General features: G+C 37.4%; 2 protein-coding genes across 6 annotated transcripts in view; one reads left to right on the top strand and one right to left on the bottom strand.

The window, feature by feature from the left end:
- LOC113235295 (WD repeat-containing protein 19) overlaps positions 1–6,164 on the top strand; it is a 28,741-nt gene extending 22,577 nt beyond the window's left edge. The window contains exons 19-21 of the mRNA XM_026470953.1: positions 832–941; positions 2,190–2,357; positions 5,495–6,164. Of these exons, the coding sequence (XP_026326738.1) occupies positions 832–941; positions 2,190–2,357; positions 5,495–5,683 (467 nt within the window). The 3' untranslated portion in view covers positions 5,684–6,164. The remainder of the gene's footprint in view (positions 1–831; positions 942–2,189; positions 2,358–5,494) is intronic.
- Positions 6,165–11,196: 5,032 nt separating this feature from the next.
- Positions 11,197–22,758, bottom strand: part of LOC113235497 (protein shank) — a 209,532-nt gene continuing 197,970 nt past the window's right edge. For 3 of the 5 annotated variants that reach the window (XM_026471209.1, XM_026471213.1, XM_026471210.1), the window contains 11 exons: positions 21,544–21,652; positions 21,035–21,142; positions 20,596–20,688; positions 18,361–18,456; positions 17,491–17,620; positions 17,077–17,200; positions 16,633–16,744; positions 16,383–16,534; positions 15,596–15,712; positions 15,294–15,421; positions 11,197–14,002 (listed from right to left, as the gene is read on the bottom strand). In XM_026471209.1, the coding sequence (XP_026326994.1) occupies positions 13,411–14,002; positions 15,294–15,421; positions 15,596–15,712; positions 16,383–16,534; positions 16,633–16,744; positions 17,077–17,200; positions 17,491–17,620; positions 18,361–18,456; positions 20,596–20,688; positions 21,035–21,142; positions 21,544–21,652 (1,761 nt within the window). In that variant the 3' untranslated portion in view covers positions 11,197–13,410. The remainder of the gene's footprint in view (positions 14,003–15,293; positions 15,422–15,595; positions 15,713–16,382; positions 16,535–16,632; positions 16,745–17,076; positions 17,201–17,490; positions 17,621–18,360; positions 18,457–20,595; positions 20,689–21,034; positions 21,143–21,543; positions 21,653–22,758) is intronic. The other 2 variants (XM_026471212.1, XM_026471211.1) reach the window with 2 other exon arrangements.

Raw genomic sequence — 22,758 nt, 5'->3', positions numbered from 1 at the left:
CTATTCATTCACTCAGTTCGTACTATGGCGGGCTTTTGACATTAAAGTAATATTGCTCTTATGTCAAATTTAGCAATCTTAAAATAGTTACACGGTTGTAAAGGAAACAATATTATTTTCAGTTTTATTGTCTTAATATTGATTTGTAAAGATTAAAAGTTAAGTTGAACTGAAGTTAACTGAACTGAAGGGAAGTTAAATCCGGAAAAATAGTTTCATTTCCTATAAGTTGAACTGATTTATTTACATGTATCTCTTCAATATTTGGCTTATTTTTTATTTATATATATTATATATATTATTTCGTATAATTATTACAGCGCCATCTATATGCTCCTTGGCGAAACTGACAGTTGACACTAGATATAGTTCTGAATTCACAACGTGACTATCAAGACTCAGCTTATTTTATTTATTTGTCTTCATGAAAATGCGGAATAATTGTTGAAAACAACGTAATTTTAATAGATTTCATTATTACATACTTTTCTTTTTTTTGACAGTTAAAATTATCTGAATGTAAATAATATTAAGTACTTTAACATTATACTACGATAACACGATTCGGAACATCAAAAAAGAAAGAGATGGCATTATACAGTTCATATAGCGTTATTTCTTTTTTGTTTCATCGTTTTCGCGGCGATGATAGATGACAAAGATATGACAGCAAGGTATGACAACAGTTCATTACCAAATAAGCAAACTTAGCTTTATCAACTGATATAAATATTGTCACGGGGGAGGTTCGGTTTATCACACATATACTGCCATGCTACGCCCACAGATGTTTTCAAAGCTCAAGATTTATTTTGATGTAATTATTTCTAGACCAAGTGTCAATCCTGACGTCGACAGTGATAGAGTGCAGTCGTGCTGGTTTAAAGCACCAGGCTCATCATTGGGCCAAAATTCTCATGCAACCGGAGTATCGTGCTCAGGTAAATGTTTCTTTTAATATGAGTCTGATAATATCCTACTCTTATCGCGTCGACATATGGCCTGACGAGTAGGAACTTCCGATTTTCCTGATAGGTAAACTTATTTTTAAAGTATATGGACTTGGTCTTAATCACTATCTAGTTCTGGAGCAAAGTTGGGTCTGCGATGGAACGAGTTCGCCCAGAAGATGCCTATACCTAAAACATAATATTCGGGGTGTATGTGCCCAGAAACACTGTCGCAGGCAGGGAATTGCATTCCTGGGTTGTGCGTATAATAAAAGATGACGAAAAGCGCTTAATATGCCTGAAGGAAATATAAACCAAGTAGGAATGATGTCGCGCTGTACTTCGGGATGTCCGATGGTAAAAGGGTATGGTATATTATCACACACGAAATCAATTCAAGAAAAAAGACGCCATTTTGAAATCTTCGTAATTAATAACAATCTAATAAATTGATTGGCGATCTTATACGCACTGCTACGCGCACCATTCACCTGGTATTAGTAGGTTTTTTCTGGATAAGTATTATTCTGTTCAAAATTAGTGGCCCAAGTTCACTATTAACTAGGTTGTGTTCAAATGTGCTAAATTATATTGTAAATAGGGTTATTTACAATTGTGATTATTCTAACGGATGTAAAGCTAGGGACAACCCTAGTGTCCCTAGCTTTACATTGGTTGAAATAATCACGTGACAACATTGGGTCCGTATACGTTTCGCCGGCGCTACGTGGCCAATACGCCTCAAATTTTGAATCATTTTCCTAGATGACTTAGATGTTTTTTGAGATAAGCTGCTATTCTGGAAAACCGGAGCGAAATGGAGCTCTTCGGTTTCTACAGAACATAATCACCCAAGTATGTTCTGTAGAAATCTTACTTTTTACACCAGTATTGGTCTCTTTTAAATATAAGAAAATATTCCACCTCTAAGGGTGGCGAACTAGGGGATGAATTCGGCTTTGTGCACTTTCCAGTGACCAATTTCAATAAAACTTGGCAAATACATGTAATTCCACGAACTTTTGAGATCGATTTTTTGTCATAAAAAAGTTATATTCTTTTAGCTTTGATCTCCATTCGTTCTCTGTCAAACTTAGTTTAGAATAATGTTTTTAATTTAACGGTGTCGTCTGGGGCGGCTTAACAGATACATACTTGCATTGGGCCAGCATGACGTCCTTACAGGAGACTGGTGTCCAGTAGTAGGACGTGTAATGACTTGATGATGACGATGTCTAGATCGATCCAAAGTACGTGAAGAAGATCGAGTCGGTGGTGCGGCACGCTCCCCGCGCACCCCCGCCCCCGGAGGCGAGTGCGCCGTGCCCGCAGTGCGGCGGCGACCTGCCTGTGGCCGACCTGCGCTGTACCAGGTGTGAAGCCGACGTGCCCTTTTGCTTGGCCACGGTGAGTTGCGTTCATATTCATATCTTTATTGCATGCCACATAATTTCACAGAGATGTTATAAAAATATAATACAGTAGGCATACACGTTACAACCTTCAAGGGTGTCGCAAAATTAGGAGAGCACTACAAATTATTAATTACAAATATAAATATCACTACAAATTACTAAATTATTCCTATTTTCTTATAACATAAAATTAAATCATATTTATTTATTACGTAAAAGTTAATCTATTTAAGTACTAGGAAAATAGCACTTATCTTTTATTAAATATTTCATCTAACTTATGAAATGCGTTATTGATCAGGTACTTTTTTAGATGGGCAGTAATATCGTAATTTTTTGTTTTTAACCTCTGGATAAGTGTAAGGAATGTCGAAGAATGTTAGATTCTTAAAATGAACCATCTCCCATAAACATTTAGTGAATGAAATAAAAGTAACCTTCTTGAGTAATTCAACAAATATTTTAATATTTTATTTTTCTAAATAATAATTAGTAAACATTTAATTATAAAAATTTAAAATACTTACAGCCTTAATCAGTAACTACTATATTTTTTTAAACTCACAATTATATCGATATTGACAAAACGTTAGAAAACTAGTTTTATTACTTAAGGTAGCTACAGTCTATACATTTTTCATAAAAAGTAAATAAACCGGTTTGGTTAAAATTCTTAAATAATCATTCAATTAATGGAATACCTTACGCATTCATATTTGAAGATTTCAACTTGATATCTCACCACTTTTTCCAATGTAATTCATTTGAATAAAATGTTAAAATTTTATTTTAAAACATGTTATATAGGTAATCTTATATGCAAAACGAATTGAAACGAACTATAGTTTTCCAGGCTGCATTTTTACAAAACTATAAGGTAGTGCAGTGAATAGACATGTTACAAAAATAACAATAACATCACTCACACTTTACATTATTTTTGCCTAGCAATGATTTATAACTATAATATCTATTATTAAAAACTACACAATTACCACTTCAATACCGCAAAGGAATACCTTCAAAATCGATCACGCCTGTGACCAGCATAAATCTTTACCACGCATCGATTCCCACATTGACACCACAAGGTCCTTCTTCCTGGTCCTTATTTCACGAATTTGAGCAGTTGATTTTGTAGTGGCTAAGGGATCTTCAACATGGCGATTAATAATATCTAGGTGACGACTAGATGCAGAAGTAAACATTACCGGTGGTGGCCCCGGATTACGTTGCACATTTCCAGTTGCTCGTGGCGATTGATCCATAGCTTGACTGTGTTTCTCTGTGAACAAGCAATTTATAATACTGTATAATAGGCCCTCATAATTATTTCGAATTTCACCTAATGCTAGATTTATATATTTTTTAATTTTAATGATTCGTTAAACATGTTTTAGAACACCCGTGGGATAATGAAGGATGCATCTGCAGCACTGTGAAAAATATAATGAGTCTACTTACCGCTATATGAAGTCGCCTTGCAATTTGTTTGATTGGAATATCGTGTTCATACAGAACAATAATTTAATAATTCCGTTAAGTGCGGAATATTAAAACAAGAAAGGATACTTTGAAAGTAATTAAAACTGAATAGATAAATCGGAATGAAACGTGGAACAATGCGTAACCACAGAAGACACGATCGTATGCAAACTGCAGAGCGATTTCGTGATTTGTTAATCTATCCATACCCACCCTACACTTAATTAATAATATCTACCTACCCACCTTAGGCAACTTCTAGTGAGTAAATATTGTGATTTGTCAACATTGTGAAAACAATGCACAAACACGGGTATTGTAACTGGCAGTCCATACAACAAGCCGCTCGACCAATTTACTTGGATGTTAAATGACGAAATTTAGGATTGGTGGACCATCTTCAAGCAACACTCTACTGTATTGTTCATGCTATAAAGTTGAAATTGCTTTAATTTTTTTCTTTGTTAAATACGTAAGATGGCTCTCAGAACCAAAAGGTCGGTTCGGGCATGTTAGGGGGTCAGGTATCTCATGTATATGACTATACATACAATGACGTTTTGCATTCTACGTACTGCATCTACTTTTTGATTGAACTTTAACACTTATAATTTACGTACGTCTGCGCATTGTTATGTTGAAAGTTGAACTTGAAAGGGATTTGTTTCAGAACTGGAAATCTATTGTTATATTTGGATTTTACAGTGTGTTACACAACATTAATTTTTTTGACCGACTTCATAAAAGGAGGACGTTCTCAATTCGACTATGTTTTGTTGTATGTAGTTACATAATAACTCATTTGTGAAAGAAGTCCCATTTAAATTTAATGAAAATATTCCACCTGTAATTACTTGAGGTCAGTTTTTTTAGTGTTCTGTACTGAGATTATTATAATACTAAGTGACAGGACAAACAGGTCCTGTGCCTGGTGGTAAGCAACACCCCTGCCCATAACAGTGTTGCAGTGCCAATCAGAGCTTTGAATCCCAAAGATCTGAGGGGCACTGCCACTGCGCCCGTCACTCTGGGACATAAGTTGACAAGTCCCATGTGCCTGTAATTTCACCCGCACCCTTACCAAAACCAAAACGCAGTAACGCTCACATTACCGCGAAATAGGTAAGATGGTAATACTACCCTGGATGAACTTTTCCACAAGGAGCTCTACTGCGGGGAAAATTATGATCTATAGCAAACACAAAGAAAATTGTAAAACTTGCTGACTCGATCTGTAGCTCAGTTGGTAAGAGCAGTTGTCACGGTGAGACAGCATACACTGGTTCGAGTCCTGTCGGATCGAAGGATTTTTTTCTTTGTGTCTGTTCGACCTATTATATTAATAATAACTGCCTCCGTGGCCGAACGGTTTCCATGCTGGACAGCAACGCAGAGGTCCCGGGTTCGAATCCCGTGGCGGGAGAAATATTTGTATGGCGTACATTTATATTTATTTCTTTCATTGGGTGTAATTTGTGGTTGTCTATGTGGGCGTGCATGGCACCTGCGATACAGGGTTTCCCTAGTGTGTGCACGTTATTATTATAATAATAATAACAAACTAGTGGAGTATTTTCACAAAATAAATGTGTATGAATATCAAGGTGGTAAAAACAACTTTCAATAAGTTTACATTTTTTTCAGGGTTTACACATCGTGAAAGATGATCTAACAGCCTGTCCCGAATGCGACTTCCCGGCCATCATGACAGAATTCGTGGACGTACTGCAGGAAGAAGGAAAGTGCCCAATGTGTAACGAGAACGTTGATTACAGACGTTTGGTTAAGATTGACGATGTATCATTGTATTTAGAACATAATACTGGAGAATAGTACAGCAGTGACAACTTATCATGACTTATACAACTTGTAAATTAGAAGAATAAGGTATGCAGGTTATCTACGAAAGACAACCTGATGTCATAAGTTCCATAGAGAATACCATGTAACAAGGTTTTTGTTTCTGAGTTACCAATATAATTTTCTAATTGGTTCTAACATAATAAAAATTTTTTCGGATTTAAATCGCCGTGACCATGGGTCCGTTACTCCATTAAGGACCCTAAATGTAGCAGGTTGAGATTTATCGAGTTCTTGGATTTTCGCGATTATTATAAATTAGAAACTATTTTTTAGTTTCGTTTCAACTGTGCCCATGGGACTTGTAAAGGGCCCGAAACGTTTTGGTTTGTTTGAAAAACAAATATACACGATTTAAATACGGCAAAATAGTTACATTTCCTATGTGTTACAATCGCTAAATCTTTATTTCCTTGCAAAAACTTTGCTTTTTTTAGGAAACTTACTAATTTTCGGGTTTCTCTTTATTCAAATGGAAACATTAATTGTTTCAAATCAATTGTATATTGATGACAAAGAACTTAGAAATGTGTAGATTTGCGAGATTATGTAAATACTACACTACACTATGTAGCTATGTATAGTATGTATCATAATTAGAAGTCCAAAATGTAAACGAAGAAATGTCGTGAAATGTCATTGTCAAAGTGTAAATGCAGATGTGCTAAAACTTCTATTTTTAACGGAATTGGAAGAGGAGGAGATTCTCATTATCATTATATTCAATTACCTATTACAAAATATTAACAATAAACAAAAACTTAGCAACAACACACAATAATTTAACAACGCACTACGGATACAAAAAACATTCGGATTAGAGAAACGGAGCTCGAATGACATCTATCACATGACAAAATGGCAGCACAAAAATGTTTTTGATCCCGATTATGTTGTCAGTGTCATAAAACTATTTGCGACCTTAAACATAATCTTTTATTATAATTATTGTATAAAACGAAATTATGCGAAATTATATATTGCAAACCGTGAATTGTTCTAAGTTTTATTAGGTTACAGCTTGAAAATTCATCAAAAATAGGAGACTACTATTTTAAATGTATTTTTTGGCTCGGTTATCATTTTGTTTGTGTATGTTTACCTTTGTTTACGTTTTGAACATATAATTATGATTCATACTATAAGTACCAAGTACCATTATGACAGCAAAAAAGCAAAGTTTCAGGGGTATAACTACTTGCTTGTTGCTCAATTAGACGAAAACATTTATTACATAGTATAATTAGTAGAATCAGTGTGACCGAATGCCTTAGATCAGAGGTTCCTAAACTTTCTTGTCTCGTAAGCCACCCCCAGACCAGGGGGTCTGGGGGCCTTTCTATTATGGATTTTTTTTATAAATTCATCCACTTCAAATGTGTTTATGACAGCTAACAAAGTGCCACTCACTTCGATAAGTTTAACTATAGAGTGATAAACTTTAAAAAAACAAAAAAAAAGAATTACGTGTTAGGTTTATCAATATAATACATTTATCAATTGTGAAATGTTTATTTGCAAATGTAATTTATGTGTCTATTATAAGAAAGTATTATGTTAGTGTGCTACCAAGCTGTACTGTACACTTGCTCAAATATCGCCTCCAGAGCAACGAAACAAGATCCGTCAATGTGTAGCTTGATGTGCTGCCGTCTGTATATAGGTACACGCAATGACACAAGATATCTGACCCCCAAGCCGTCTTTGTAGATCTTTTGGTTCTGGATCCCGATTCAGAACTCTTCGATATTTTAACCGAATCATTCGATTGGAAATCGTTCTCGAATCGAAGGGCGCCTTCCGAGCTATTAAGAACATTCCGAGTTAAACGTTCGGTTCGGCCTCGGGTATTATCCAACAACGTTTACGGAGTTAGTCGGTGACATAGATAAGAAAAATGAAAATGAAAGAAGTAAAACGAAAAATGGAAATCAAATATACGTTTTTAAGACTTTAATGGCCTAAAATATAGGAATACATTAGTCTTGCATTAAAATAAACTAATAAAATTGAACAAAATCCAGACTTTATATAAAAACAATAGGACGTTCGGTAACTTTCATTCGATAACTGTGTTCTGAATAATGTTTGTAGCCCTTGTCGGTCGAGAAATTCGAGTAATCGTAGTGGTGCGATGTCATTTCGGTTTGGTTTCGAATCGACAATTTGACGTTCGATTCGGGTGTTGTGAATAAAAATGAAAAGAAATCAGTCGACAACTGAGTTATCGTAAGGTTCTGAATCGACCCCCTGAGCATATAAATAACACACACATTCATAGCCCCGCACAAGGGAAGCCTTATATCTCGGATGACATGGTTCACACACATAGACAACCACGAATTACACTCAAACTCACGCGACAAATAAATGTAGGCCATACAAATATTTCTCCGATCCAGGGAATCGAACCCGAGACCTCTGCGTGACCGTTCAGCATTGCCACCGTTCGGCCACGGAGGCAGTTTATATAGTTTATAAATGTGTTTCCAAAGTGTTAAACGTAATCTTTACCCTGTTAGCCGTAAAATTCATTTTAGTATGACTTCCTGATGGTGTCATTAGTGAATGACATTGTAAAAAAGTTTTTAAGCCAATTTGATCTTTAACGTATAGTTATTACAAATGCAGAATACGAAATTCAACATGCAATAGTAAGGCCGTCGTGGTTTAGCGGTTTAAGAATTGCTTTTCATGTTAAGGCGGAGCGTGGTTCGAGTCTCATAAAAAAAATAAAATATTATTTAGCTATGGTTATATAATATAAATATGTTTTTTTTTACCTCTGGATAGGTGTACGGAGTGTCTTTAGAATGTTAGATTCTCGATATGAACCACCACCATCAAACTTCGTGTGTGGGTAACGCAACAAATACTTTATTTTAATTTTTCTAAATTATAATTAGTAAACAACTTAAAACTACTTGTCAACGTTAACATTTAAAAAGTGCAACAATCCCGTTAAAAAAAATCATATTTAAAAAAAAGTTCGTGGAATTGAACAGGTCTAACGGTCAGGTATCTTGTGTGATAGTACACTATCCGTGCAGTGTGGATTATTATTATATTATGTGGAAAACAAGAATGCTCTGCCTTAATAGGATCTAATCTCGTGGACCACCATTAACGTCTGTACCTCCGATTTGTTTTCATTAACATGGACCTCTTGTAGGTTGAAGAACTGAGGGTCCATATAAATGGCTTTGAGAATCATCGTCTTTCTTAGATGATTTGCCGATGATGATTTTTTTTTATAATTATTGTCTCTGGTTTTTACGGTCGGTATCTAAATTCCTCTATAAGAAAATACTTAAGACCATTAATGTAACGTACGTGGGATTAGAATATTCCGAAAGTATTATTAACTATATAGAAATATCTAGAAACTTATAAAGATAAGCGATAAATTCGCTTCCAGGGGATTATGCGCACGTTCCCGCTGTTTATTATCTGCAAGGCCATCGATATCTTTACACTAATGCCTCTATGATAAGGCGAATGTAATCAACTTTATATGCGCAGGTAATTTCACAAACCACGCACATTTCATAGGGCATATTTTTTTTAAACTAGATAAGTGTTCTATAAAGGCCAGTATTTAAGCTATAAGCCACTTTTGTAAAATGTCACATCCTATACATTTTCGAAGCCAATTCCTGGACTTCAGAAATTGAAACACAGGATTGATTTCTCTATATTAATACAGGATTTGGCATTTTATATCGAATATCAGCCTAGACTCCGAAAAATGGCACAAACGAATCCGTCCATTAAAATATGAATATTTTTTCGCAATTGTGTAAGCAGAAGAAAATATATAATTGTAAATAAAATTCACGAAATAGTGGTGCATTCACCACCTGTGCCATTCTTAACGAATCTGTTCACAAAAATTTTAATATTTTTACAATTATGTAAGTTAGTACTTGCTATCATTGTACTTGTAGCATGAAATTAAATAATTTTAAATAAAATTCACGAAATATAGATGAACGTGGGGACATGGCACAAGAATGGCCTGTGCGATTCTTAACGAGTCCGTCCATAAATATTTAATATTTATGTGAGTTGTGTAAGTAAGTAGAACAAAATTAAATATATAAATAAAATTCACGAAATATTGATGAGTGTGGGGACATGGCATAAGAATCGCACAGAATCGTCTATACGGTTCTTAAAGAATCCGTCCGTAAAAATTTAATATTTATAGAAGTGTTTAAGTGAGTAGAAGGAAATTGAACGATTACAGATAAAATTCACGAAATATTGATGAATGTGGGGACATGACACAAGAATGGCCTGTGTGATTCTGAATCCGTCCGTCCATAAAAATGTTAATAGTTTTATAAATTGTGTAAGTTATTAAGGTAAAGGAAATTAAATAATTATAAAAATAAAATTCACAAAATAGTGATGAAACATTTAATTTTCCATTTTAAAGTATACCAAGTTGTAGTTACACGTTCGATACTGAGATTCAAATGAAACGCAAAACACAATTGTTGGTATTATACAAAATTAATTCCTACTGTGGTGTCATTAAGCTCATTTCTTACATTGAAATGAAAAGCCGTGTTGCTTTAATGCCACCACAACAGTACAATCTTTCACAAACCAAGACTGATTGATCAATTCCTGACAGTTAATTGGTCAATCAGACACTACTTTGGAAAACATTGTTTCCACTTTTCCTGTTAACTCTACAATCGATCAAATATTGCCCTAATATAATTACCACTACCTAGCTATGCCTTAAGTAGACAATAAATTTATACAACTTAAAATAATGACAAGACGATTATAACAGAATAATAATACAATTAATAATATAATAATAAGAAATTAATTGTGCTAATAATACATTGAAGGCTCTATGTTAACTCGCTACGCTGACTCGACCCTAGGTAATATTCTAGAATTTGTGGATTAACCAGTTAATACAGAATATTCGGGTCTTTGAAATAATATTTATTATTTTTCTGTTTTGTGCACTTTCTAGTCCTTATCACTTATAATATAGAGAATAGAGTTTCAATTACAACAACGATAGAGTACTGAACAAAGTTTTATTAAAAATTCGATCTAACGTTATTTGTAGAAATTATTTTATAATAATGTGAGTTTTTGAAGTTAAAGTTTTTGAAGTTTTTGAAGTCCGCGTTAGGTGTACCAAAGGAGCCTCTCTGCTACGACGTACCATTCCTTTTTTGTACGTCTAGCGCACCCCGGGCAACCATCGGCGGTTTCCTTACGCCGAATAGCAAATCCTTTCACCACTGGCAAGCATTATGGTATAAATGCCATCGATACGATAAGAACATTCTGTACTAACCAGTCATCCTAAATCTAACTATCAATAATGTAGGTTAAACATCACTCGTTAACGCTACGCAGTCGATCAACTGTGCTAGTTGTTTACCTATCAGAATACAAACTTAACGCCTTTGAAATAAGGTTTAAAAATAGCTGCAACTTGAATAAAATTAGGCCCATCTTGGCAGTGTTTATTCTAACCTAAGTTTTTAAAGGTTAAAATAACTTTATTGACAGTTTTCGAAAACAACTTGTAAAAAGAAAGGACAAGAATTGAAAGTGTTAGTTATGAAAGTCTTTTTACATGACGTTAGAAGGAACACGAAGGAGCTTTACACAGCAAGTGCAGTGGGGCACCATTCAAACGGTTCTATTCAAACAATTTTGTATGAAGTCAAAGATAACCAAAAAAAAGCTCGTGTGAGGCAATAATTAATTACTTATGAGAGAACCGTGCATTGATTTTTTCCTATTACTTTCTATCTAATGTGGTCAAAGATGATTTTGACCGAACAAGCTCGTATTTGAACGGAAAATAATATTGTCACTCAAAAAACTGTCAATAAAGAGCCCTAACGTCTACGATATAACATCGTAATCAATTTGACAAGTATATAAGGGGCCAATACGTAGAGAACAGTTTTAAATACAATAATACAATGATATATGAACATAATAAGTATTGGTGTTACATTTCCTTACTTCGCTTTAAGTATATATCTAAAAGATGCACGGATGCCTTCGATTAAAGTCTTTCCAACGTGATAATGTCCTGTTGACGTTTATTAAGTAAAAAGATTTACTAAATGGCATAAAACTAACTGCATTTGTCTCAAATTCGAAATTGATAGTAGTGACGAAAGCATGACTCCATCACTCGCTCGAGGTTACGCGATAGTGTCTACTGGTGAGTGTATCGATGACAGTGCAAGCGCACAGACAAGTCTTTCATTTCCATTACAATCCTTCCCACACCCCAGTACAGTACAGTACATCCCCAGCATTCGGTTCCGCACGACTGCACACGGCGGGAAACGTTATTTTCATCTCTCCGAACATGTGCTTAGGTTCCTTTTACCTCGTAGTGAGCGCCTGGTTTCATTAGCCAGATTTAGTAGACTATTATAGCGTTGGTATTTTCGATTATGTATGAGTGATGTATCTGTTACGTAGCAATTATTAAGTAGTCTGTGACGAAAGTTTAAGAAAACGAGAAGTTACAGCCACAGGAAAATATCAATATGGATAGACTGTAGTATAAAAATGTACAATTCAATGGAACGGATGACCATACTAATGCGTCGAGCAATAATAAGCGCTAGTATTGAGAACACATTCGCGACGTGCAGGCCGCTAATATAACATTTAAGTGGCGTCAAAAGAATGGACTAGTCGCGTAATTACTATGGACGAATTTAAAATTAAATATTCGATTCATAGAACACATTTTATATAATAATCATTAATCCATAGTCAAATAAATATTGTGTTTCTCCTTTCAAATATAATTAATTATTTTGTAAATAATATTCATGTTGGCCGGATGCATTTTTGTAAACGTTCCTAGTCCACTCTTTTAACCTATCAAATAGCTCTTGTAAAATATTTACAGATACATATAAAAATATTTTAAAAATCATAGACACGATGGCACTTGGTTGCGTTGTAAGAGGGTAGGATTGCATACAAAAGAATCGGCTATAAATTATATCTATACACACGGATAATAAAAACATAAATTTGACACTTCGGAGACCACATTTTACACGAATTCATAGTAATAACAATAAAACAAATTCAATTATATTATAAAAATCGATTCTGAAACATATTATACTACATAGTTAATAAGGGAATGTATAAAAATTAGTTTCAACTATAGTTTACTCATCAACAATAAATACTATAAATCTTTGGTTTCATTTAGTCGTTTGATTACAAAAAGTTTCGCTTATTTTACTATTCATTTTGCCAAAAGAACGCGTGTTTAATTACAACGTGTTATGCCTACGACAGTGTTCAAAACGTGAAGTTATTTATAAATTATGGTTCATAAGATGTGACACCAATCAAACGCAGCTCACAAATAGCTCCAGTGCAATATACGACATAAGAAAAACCGTGAAAAACCCGAGAAATACAAATCGGTGTGACGAGAAAAACTCTATCAAACTTATTTGGCACTATAAAAGACTCAATGTGAGCTCGATTTGAAGGTTATCTACTTCCAGTGGTAAGTAAGTACTACCTATCAGTTCTAAGACCGCGCTATAATACCTGTAAGATCCGCTCAAGAGCTAAACGTATCTAGCGAAGGGTTTTTCAAGGTGTTCGGCCCAAGAGTCTAGTTCTCTCGAAACTTGTTTGACAGGGCTGGCAGTCGCTTTTCACTGCAGGTGCGCGAGCTGCTTCGGTAGAGCGGCGACGACACGCACGCGGTCGCTGAACTGCGGCGGCGGGGCCAGTACCGGCGCGCTGGGGTCTGCGGCGCCGGCCGGCTCCTCGGGCGGGGGCGGCAATTCCGCTAGCAACACCGCAGCTCTAGCTTTCCGGCCTGGCGCTTTGTCTATGTCCACGCCCAGCCGTTCCGCAGCCGATTTGCCTCGAGCGGCGCCTATAGTTCCCCTGAGCAAGGCTGCTGTAGCTCTCTTGCGAGTGAGGGAGTTGTGTCTCTGCATGGGCGGCGGCGGAGTCGCCAGGCTCTCCGATGAACTGTGCACCGGTTCCGTGCTGATGACGTCGTTGGAGGATTTGACAGTGACGGAGCTGCAGAACGAGACCTTATCGCGTCGCGGCTGCGGTTTGGCCTGGGCCTCCTGGTCTGAGGACACTCCGGAGGAAGAATTGTCGCCGTCGTCTCTTTCTACAGTACCAAGTTCATCCCCACAAGACTTGGACGACTTCAGTCGAGTCCGTATCTTCTGTATTTCATCGACCGAAAACGAGTGCTGCATTGAACTCGAGCCTGAACTGCTGCCACTGAAACATTGTAAAACATTGTTAATGATGCAAGAAATTAATGTTGATCGTATGCTGAAACTTCATAAAGTAAATTTCTGATTGCACAAAAGCCAATTAATTAGTAGGTACACGAAATTTGAAAAAAAAAGACATGTATGAATTATGTAAGTTACAAATATAAAACTAAATTAAAGGAACACATACGAACAAGTAGAAATATTTGTTTTCGTGAGATGATTATCTACATAACAAATGTGACTTGTTTCTCATAAAGAGAAATACATTTTATTCAACAATGTTTTGACATGTAAATTATCAAATAAATAACAAGACGATTACAAAAAGCAGACCCCCAGCGACACAAATTGTTGAAATAAAAATTATACCTTAAAATTACTATTCATGAAACCAAAATATAATTTATAGAGAAATCCCGTCATCCCCTTGGTCATTTTCATAAATTGTTGCGTAAATTGGTATCCTGAAAATCGAAATTGTTTGTTAGGATACAGACGGATAATTGTCAAGTTAGGAGAGAACATTTGAATTATATTTTATTATTTCGGCTTAAAATCAGGTGATATTCTTTTAACCCGAATCAAAAATTAGCTACAACAATTATTATTCAATTTTAAGTTTATTTCTCGATCAAGACCTTTTCAAAAATATTTCATAGGATATTTACTCATAAACTTGATTGGTGTGTTGCATATAAAGTAGCAATGGGAGAGTCGACTTTTAATTGAACTTGATTCATTCGAGTTACTCCCACAACTAGCGAACTTGAGTTACTTTTTTAAGAACTCGAGGAGCTCGGTTTGGTACCCGCCCCGCCGAGCTGAACACTTCAATCGGCTACTCGTTCTCTCTCGGTCGGTCCGATGACTTTCGGAGCACGCTCGAGTCACGAGCGATATGGACGAGTCGAGTTATTTAACTCGAGTTACTCCCATAACGAGTCAACTTTAGCTACTCTTTGTGAAGTCTAGATGAACTTCATTCATACAGCGCATCGGCTATTCGTTCTCACTCGGTCACACACACAGCACACTCGAATCGCGGTCGGCTGGCCGATCGTGCCCAACTCCATGAATCGTCGATTCGAGTTCTACTCGCGACTCGCGGTTGCTCTATCAGACACCGAGTCGAGATAACTGCAACTCGAGTTAGCAGTCACGTCAACTCGAGTAACTCGAGTCGAAAAAAAATACGGCTCGTCCCATCGCTAATACGAAGCAGCGTGGCGCCAAGAAATATTAATGATCAAATTGTGGCTTACGAAAGTGTTAATTTAAAAAATTAAATTTACCTAGCATTGCTATTAGCGCTTGTCTCTGCAGGCGGCGCGGGCTCACTCTTAGGTTTCACGGAATTTTCGTCGTCCGACTCCGACATGCTGTAGTCCGGCTCTGGAATCGGCGGCGCTGGCGTTGAGTTCTGCAATTTAAAATATAGGTTTTATTAAACACTTGTTAATCGTGTTGTAACATTAAACGACGCTAACTAAACACGTTACATAAAACAAAAGCGCTTGTCCAGTGTTCGATGTTGGAAATTTAAAGCCACTCTATACGAACGAGTTATTACGTATTTCCTCTCATAAACGAGTACCTGTCTAACAAAGCCCTTGTGCGTGTTGAAGGGCTGCGCGTACTGGTTGGCCGGCTCGTCGGCGCTCTGCGGCCGAGTTGGACCCGCCCACGATCGCAGCGACGACGACTTGCGGACCTGCGTTCGCAATGGTCAACATTCTCTGTTAACTTGTCATTAATAATCCTCACTTAATAAATTGGCGGACCATCGGAACTGATTATCTAGACCAGTGGCAAAATACGGCCCGCGACGCGTTTTAATCCAGCCCGCCAACGTTCCCTTCTTAAGGAGTATGGTCCTCGGAAATATATTTTAACAGCCTCGTCCATATTGACACATGATAAATGTGTATGTTAACATACACACAAATAATTATTTTTTAACGCACACACTCATAGCCCCGCACTAGGGAAACCCTGTATCGCGTGTGCCATGAATGCACACATAGACAATAACAAATTACACCCGAAGTCACGAAAGAAATAAATGTAGGTTATACATATATTTCTCCTGGCCCGGGAATCGAACCTGTGACTAATATAAAAAGTTTGACAATTGGATTGGTTAGAGTTATTCATTTGCAATTGACCATCCACTCATTCATGTATGGGCTAGTTAGAATTATTCGTTTGCAATTGAACATCCACTCATTCGTATACGGGCTTAGTTAAGAAGACGCAATCTGTGTAAATGCGCAATGGTGGCAAAGGCCTTTGAAACATTAATGAATTCATAGTACTAATCTGTCCAGTGATGATAAATAAACCCGTATCTGTGTAGTAGCTTACAAACAAGTGATACTTACTGTGTGGTTAGATTCAGTTCTCGCTGGCCTGTAAGCGACGGGGCCAAGGTCTCGGGGCGATGCGTACAGCTTGGCCTGGTCGGCGGGGCGGAATGTGGATGCAGGGGCGGCAGGAGGCGGCGGGGGTGGGTGGGCCGGCGGGGGTACGCGCCCTGTGCACAAGAATAATCATGTAGACACATTCACTAATCACCTCGAGCACTTTTGGAACTCGGCCCTATTTTTGCGTGTATAAGAAACGACAAAATACCTTGAACATCTTCGCTAGATCGCGTTCGAGGTGGATGCGAGAGTTGTTCAGCGGCAAGGTCAGGCGTGGAGTGGAAATCCCGTCGGAGACTGCCCGTGGATTTCGACCAGAACTGAAGTTAAAGATAATGCGTATCAATTGAGTTGGACCGGCTTCAACGTACAGAATTCCATCAGTTACGTAAATTTAGTAATGAGATCTGAGCATTTGCTTCAATTGAGGTAAACTGATAATACAATGTTACAACTGATGAGTTCAAAGCTAAAGAAACAGATTAGTATTCCTTCCTTTCAGTGTGTCGCGTATCACAGGATATACATTACTATCAATGAAAGATAGCGGCTAGCAATAACTTTAGCAGAATAATACGGCTAAGATTATGCGCACACAATTATGTTTTACGAAAATTATTGTGTTAGAAAGTTTCATAAAGTTAATCGGTACCTTTCCCTTAGACCGCTTCATCTCTGCGACTGAGGCGTACACGCGCCCCGGCGTCCTTGCCGGTGAATAGGGGGGTGAATTTGACCCGCCTTGGAATGCCGACCGAGTCATCATTGCGTTGCCACTGCAAAACAGTACACCGTATGTATATAATAGGGCTTCTTTTGAAACAATATAATAAGGATTTTTCTCCTGTATTCTGAATTATTTGTGGTTTCGCCAAAAAGCTTCCTGCGTCTGCTTCAACTACACCGTTCGGGATGCCTATTAACAGGAAACCTTAGATGTGGTTGATACTCTCATTCATTTCAATAAAAAATCCAGCGTAACTTTATTGAGATGTCGTTGAATATCACCAACTGCACACAATGCTTTTGGTGCCGACTATTCATAATGAAGGGGAAGAAAACTTACGCATTATCAGCGTCAGCTTGTCTCTGGAAGAGCTCCTCTAGCTCAGCAGCCGTGATGCGCCCTGACGCGGGTCTCTGCCGGATTGACGCCGTGCGAGGGGCGACCGGAGTTCCACCTGAGGGGGTGCCACCTGGAAGCACAAACAAGGGATGACCCACGTTAAACTCACGTTTGGCTCGTAAAGAAATAAAGAAGTCGCATAACTATTAACTTCTGACATTAATGTTCACAATAAACTGAATTTTAACGTGTCTTTTCAATTATAGAATTCAAATAACATGTCAAAACAGCTTATCACATAATATAAATACATGTCTTTGCCTGATACGTATTTAAATAGGGTGCATGAAAGGCGTTTGCCCGCGCGACGTACCAATTTTTTTATAATACTTGGTATTCCAGACGGGACGATCAAGTCGTGCGCCTGGTGGTAAGCTACTCGCCTATCCATAGCAGTTGCAGTGCCATTCAGAGCTTTAAATCGCAAATTTCTTACGGGCACTGCCACTGCGCCTGAGACATAAGTTGACAAGTCCCATGTGCCTGTAATTTAACCAGCACCCTTACCCTTCAAAACCAGAAACTGCTTGGCGGCAGAAATGGATAAGGTGGCAGTAGGTACTTCCCTGGACGAACTCTTTCACAAGGAGCTCTAATGCTATTAAATCGCATCGCACTGCATTCCCCTGTACGTCTGGCGTACCCTGACCAACAATCTGGGAGTACCTTACGGCGATTGGTATATCCTTCCACCACGATGGCGAGCTTTACAGGTGTATGCCATCGATACTATAAGAGGATTTAAACTATAGTTTCTGGGTAAAAACGCATTTGTTGATTTACTTTTACTTATAAAAACAAATAACTCACTATTGCTTCCACTGTGTAGTTGTACAGACTCTGCGGATGAGGACTTGCCAGCTACGCTCAGAGGCTCACAGCTTTCTTCTTTTTCACCACCGTTTTCTGTAACAAAAACGTTACTTTTTTATAGTCAATATTAATTACAAAGGACCTACCGTGTAAAGTTGACCAAAAATATGGACCTGTTTATAAAATACACACATCAAAAAAAGTTTGCGATCAATAGCATAAGCTCCTATAATTCTTTAAATTTAACTTTATCAAGAAAAAATCTATGTTGTATGCTTTCTTTAAATAGGAATACCCTGTTTGAAATTAAAATATAAAACTATTTTTTATTATTTATTTTAAAAAATTGAGCCATTAATCATAATGTAATAGTGATAGAAATTTCATAGAAAGAAAAAGACTGTTTAATTAAACTTAAACAACAATTTATTATTAAAAGGTGTGAATTCAATATAAAATAACTCCTCCCCTGGCTCGAATACATGCGAAGATCCTCCTGGGCATGCTGAGGATCAAGTTATCCAGCATTTCCTGGGGTAACCTATCCCATTCTTCAATAGCGGCTTCCCTGAGCTCTGGAACTGTCTGGGGACGTGGCTCACGGTTCCATACTGCTCGTTTAAGAGCATCCCACGCGTGCTCTATTGGGTTTAAGTCGGGCGAGCCGGCAGGCCAGTCTAATCGTGTGATATCGTATTCTTGAAGAGCAGCATTGACTCGTTGAGCTCGATGTGCGGGCGCATTATCATCGACCAGTACAAATTGGTGCCCATGGTTTACTCGGAATGGTCTGACGATATCATCAATAGCAACTGCTTTGTACATGTCTGCTGTCATGAAGCCCCGATACGGGATTAAAGGCGTTCTAGCTCCAATCATAATGCCACCCCAAAAGGATACCGATTTTCCGCCTTGCTGAACTGTTCCAGTGGCAGTTCTTTTTCTTTCACGGTCGCCTGGTCTTCTCCAGACACGGACACGTCGGTTATCTGGATGAGTGCTGATTCGGGATTCGTCAACGAAGAGACAGTTTTGCCAAATGTTTTCGTCCTCACCTTCTTCATTTTGCCGAAGTCTAGCCCACTGCAATCTTCGTTGTTGACGTTGCCGGGAATTGAGCGGAGCTCGCCAAGACCTCCGTGCTCGTATCCAGCCTGGTGCAAGCAATTGCGAACGGTCTGCGTGCTAACTTCAAGCCCAGAGGCGGCCCTGACTTCTGCTTTTATTTTAGTGGCGTTGATTGTTGGATCACGGGCTGCCAGCAATCTAATATAGCGCTTTTGGGCAGCTGTCAAAACAGTTGGGCGACCGCTGCGGGGTCGGTCAGCTAAATTCCCCATTCCGTGATACCTCTGCAACGTAGCCACGACACAGGATTGGGATATAGCAAGTCTGCGTGCTATTACTCTCGTGGTGTATCCTTCTTCCCTCAAAGTTACTATTCTAGCTCGTAAAACCTCTGATAATCCTCTTGGCATTTTTTCAATCACAACTTTCCGCGAAAAATATCTTGAATCGCTTATAATTGACTAAATCAGATTTCTGAATGAGCGTAAGCTAGGACTTAAAGCCTTTTTATATGAAAAAACAATTGAACGGGGTCATTTTTTTATGTTCTAATTTATTTTTAAATAAAGAATCTAAAAAGAAGAAAAAATCATAATATAATCTACAGTAACAAAAAAGATTTCAGTTTTTCGAAGTGATCGCAAACTTTTTTTGATGTGTGTATGTGTACTGTATATATTATACTTTCAGATTGCTCAAAGTATTTACAAATTACACAAAAAACGTTAGTGAATTTAAGGTGCATTTCGCAATGGTTTTAATCTTTAAATTCATTTTAGATAATTGATGTATTGTTCTGGTTTTTGTCAACTTGAGTTGGTGAAGATAGTTAGGAGTACCTGATGATATTTGATATTTTGTTATCAGTTTGATAATAATCCCTAATGCTGCATATCTTCATCTTCTTCGACTCAATGACAAAAATCAATAAAATAACATCGTGTTAAATTTCTTTGGTCCAGTAAATAGCTACTTCTATATTATTATGCCTTTAGCAGGTCTTAGGTGGGTCATATTAATTTATACACGGAAATAATAGACGTAATCTATTGGAGTGAAATTCATCTGCTGGCGTGATAAATTATGAATTCCTCTTGTTTTTTTGACGATTATTCGATGTAGGTAAAGCACCTTGCATAAAGCATAAGGAATGGATAGACTTACCCAAACCAGCGACCATTGACTTGGCACGAGCTCTGCCGACGCTAAGCGTAGTGCGAGGATCTCGTCGCGGCGGAGCAGGGGCAGGGCTGCGACCTGGTAAACATAAATATTGATCAGGTAAGTTAAAATACACAAAATTTTCCGATGGCGAACAGAAGCTAGAATACAGTATATGATGGCCTCACATTACGTTTACCGATTTTAAAGTTTTGCTATCTATCGGATGTGTGCCATCCAGGACTACGTTCTAGGTGCTACTCGCGCATTGTGGCATTTGAGAAAGACTAAAATGCAATATTAGTTATCTTTCAGCTGAAGATGATGGTTACCCATATGTATAGCAGAAGTATAATCGGTAAGAGAAGAGAGTTGGGTCGTTGGTAACGATCCGTCAATAATAACTCTCAGGAGCAAGCAACTCGGAAAAAATGAAACGCACCGCCAGCACCTTTCCTGGGGAGCGTGGCCGCATAGGGCCGACCCGAGTTGGAGAGCTGGTTTTGGGACTTGCTCGTCGGCACCGTACACATGTTGTTCTCGTTGTTTCCTAAGCAAACAGCAGTTAAAACATTATAGAATTGTTGCGATTAAATCTTGCAACGATCACGTTAACACAATTACGCAATGCATAACACTCGAGACATAGAGTCTGGACGATTTAATGTCAATGGAAATTGATCATCGATCCAGAAATTGCCAGTATCTCATATATTGTATTTAACACAACATTGAAATTGAATTAAAACCGAAGCGAGTTTTCAGGAATCCGTTCCAAACAATAGCGCGTTATGACTCCTATGCTGTTTTTTTGAGAATTGAAACCATTAGCCAAAACCCCTAACGTTATTGGTGAAAAAAATACAAGTAGTACCTTAATAATAAAACATAGCAGGGAAAGAGCCTTCCAAAGTTGCCATAATTTGATTATGTGATAAAGAATTTACTTACCATTCACACTGTTCAACGAGACAACAGTCATGGAGACGAGTGCCCCGGAGTTCCTGATCAGCTCCACTACACGTTCATGTGATGCTGCTGATACATCTTCACCGTTGATCTGAAATAAATTTGTATTGAAATTTATAGCATCTGTAAGAACAGGAAACTTACAGCTTCAAACTAGAAAGCTGCTTAAAATGGCCCAACAGATGATCTCTGTAGTACAAAAATTATAACTGATTGGGGAGAATGGGAAGCAACGACACTATGCGGCTGCATTTCAATAAATGTACCGCTAGACTTAATTCTTTGAAACTCGCAATATTCCGAGAGTCGCAATTAACCAACTTATCAGATTAATGTTTTTATTTAATGACAGGTTAGGCATGTCAGAGAGTGAGCTTTGGCCCATTGAAGTAAAGTGCAGTAGGCTTTTGTGACATGGAAAAAATACACGAAATCAGAATGACCAGTTTGTAGTGAGATTAAACATTATTATACTGTATTAAAGTGGTGATGTAAGACTGTGCACTATTTTGGAAGTTAATGCATTTAAATAACGGTAATCTGCAATAAGAGCGCAATTAAAGTACTGGAGAAATCGTTTTATTTATATGATGTATCCAGTATCATTTTATTTTATATATTTAGTTTTATGTTATTAATATTTTTGTTGTTTCTGGTACATTTTTCAGTTGCTTTAAGCAACTTACAGATTTTTTCGAAATCGGTTTGAATTTGAGCAGTACGGCCATGACGACACCATACATAGGACGGATCCACACGTACGATTAGTTCAACAAGTTTTTCTAAAATGAAATCTGTGTACCTGTTAGTAACGGAAACAATTCATTTGTTTGTTTACAATCGTTTTTGTTGACAGAGTAATGTGTTCACTTATTTCGGAAATGATAACATCAAGATCCAAAAACGCCTTATTGTGCTGTTTTGAAGTGCAAAAAAGATAGCTGCACCAAAAACGTTACCCCTTGTTATATATCATCGAAAAGTCTTATTTAAAAAAAAAAATTACAAGACACGAAAGTAACGCTCATACCCCTCCAATATATGGTCGCTTCTTTTTTAGAGAACTAAATTAATAACTCCAATCCGTCTTCGTTCAGCAATTAACCGTTAGATGGCTTGATTGAAATTTCAATATAATATCAAAATGTCGTAACTTGCAATACTAATGATGGTGTTGAACTTTCAAATGCCAATAGG

This window comes from Hyposmocoma kahamanoa, unplaced genomic scaffold (genome assembly GCF_003589595.1).
Source record: "Hyposmocoma kahamanoa isolate Upper Pololo Valley unplaced genomic scaffold, ASM358959v1 87, whole genome shotgun sequence".
Classification (NCBI taxonomy): domain Eukaryota; kingdom Metazoa; phylum Arthropoda; class Insecta; order Lepidoptera; family Cosmopterigidae; genus Hyposmocoma; species Hyposmocoma kahamanoa.
The sequence above is the reverse complement of the archived record's forward strand: the minus strand, read 5'-3'. Positions and strand labels throughout refer to the sequence as shown.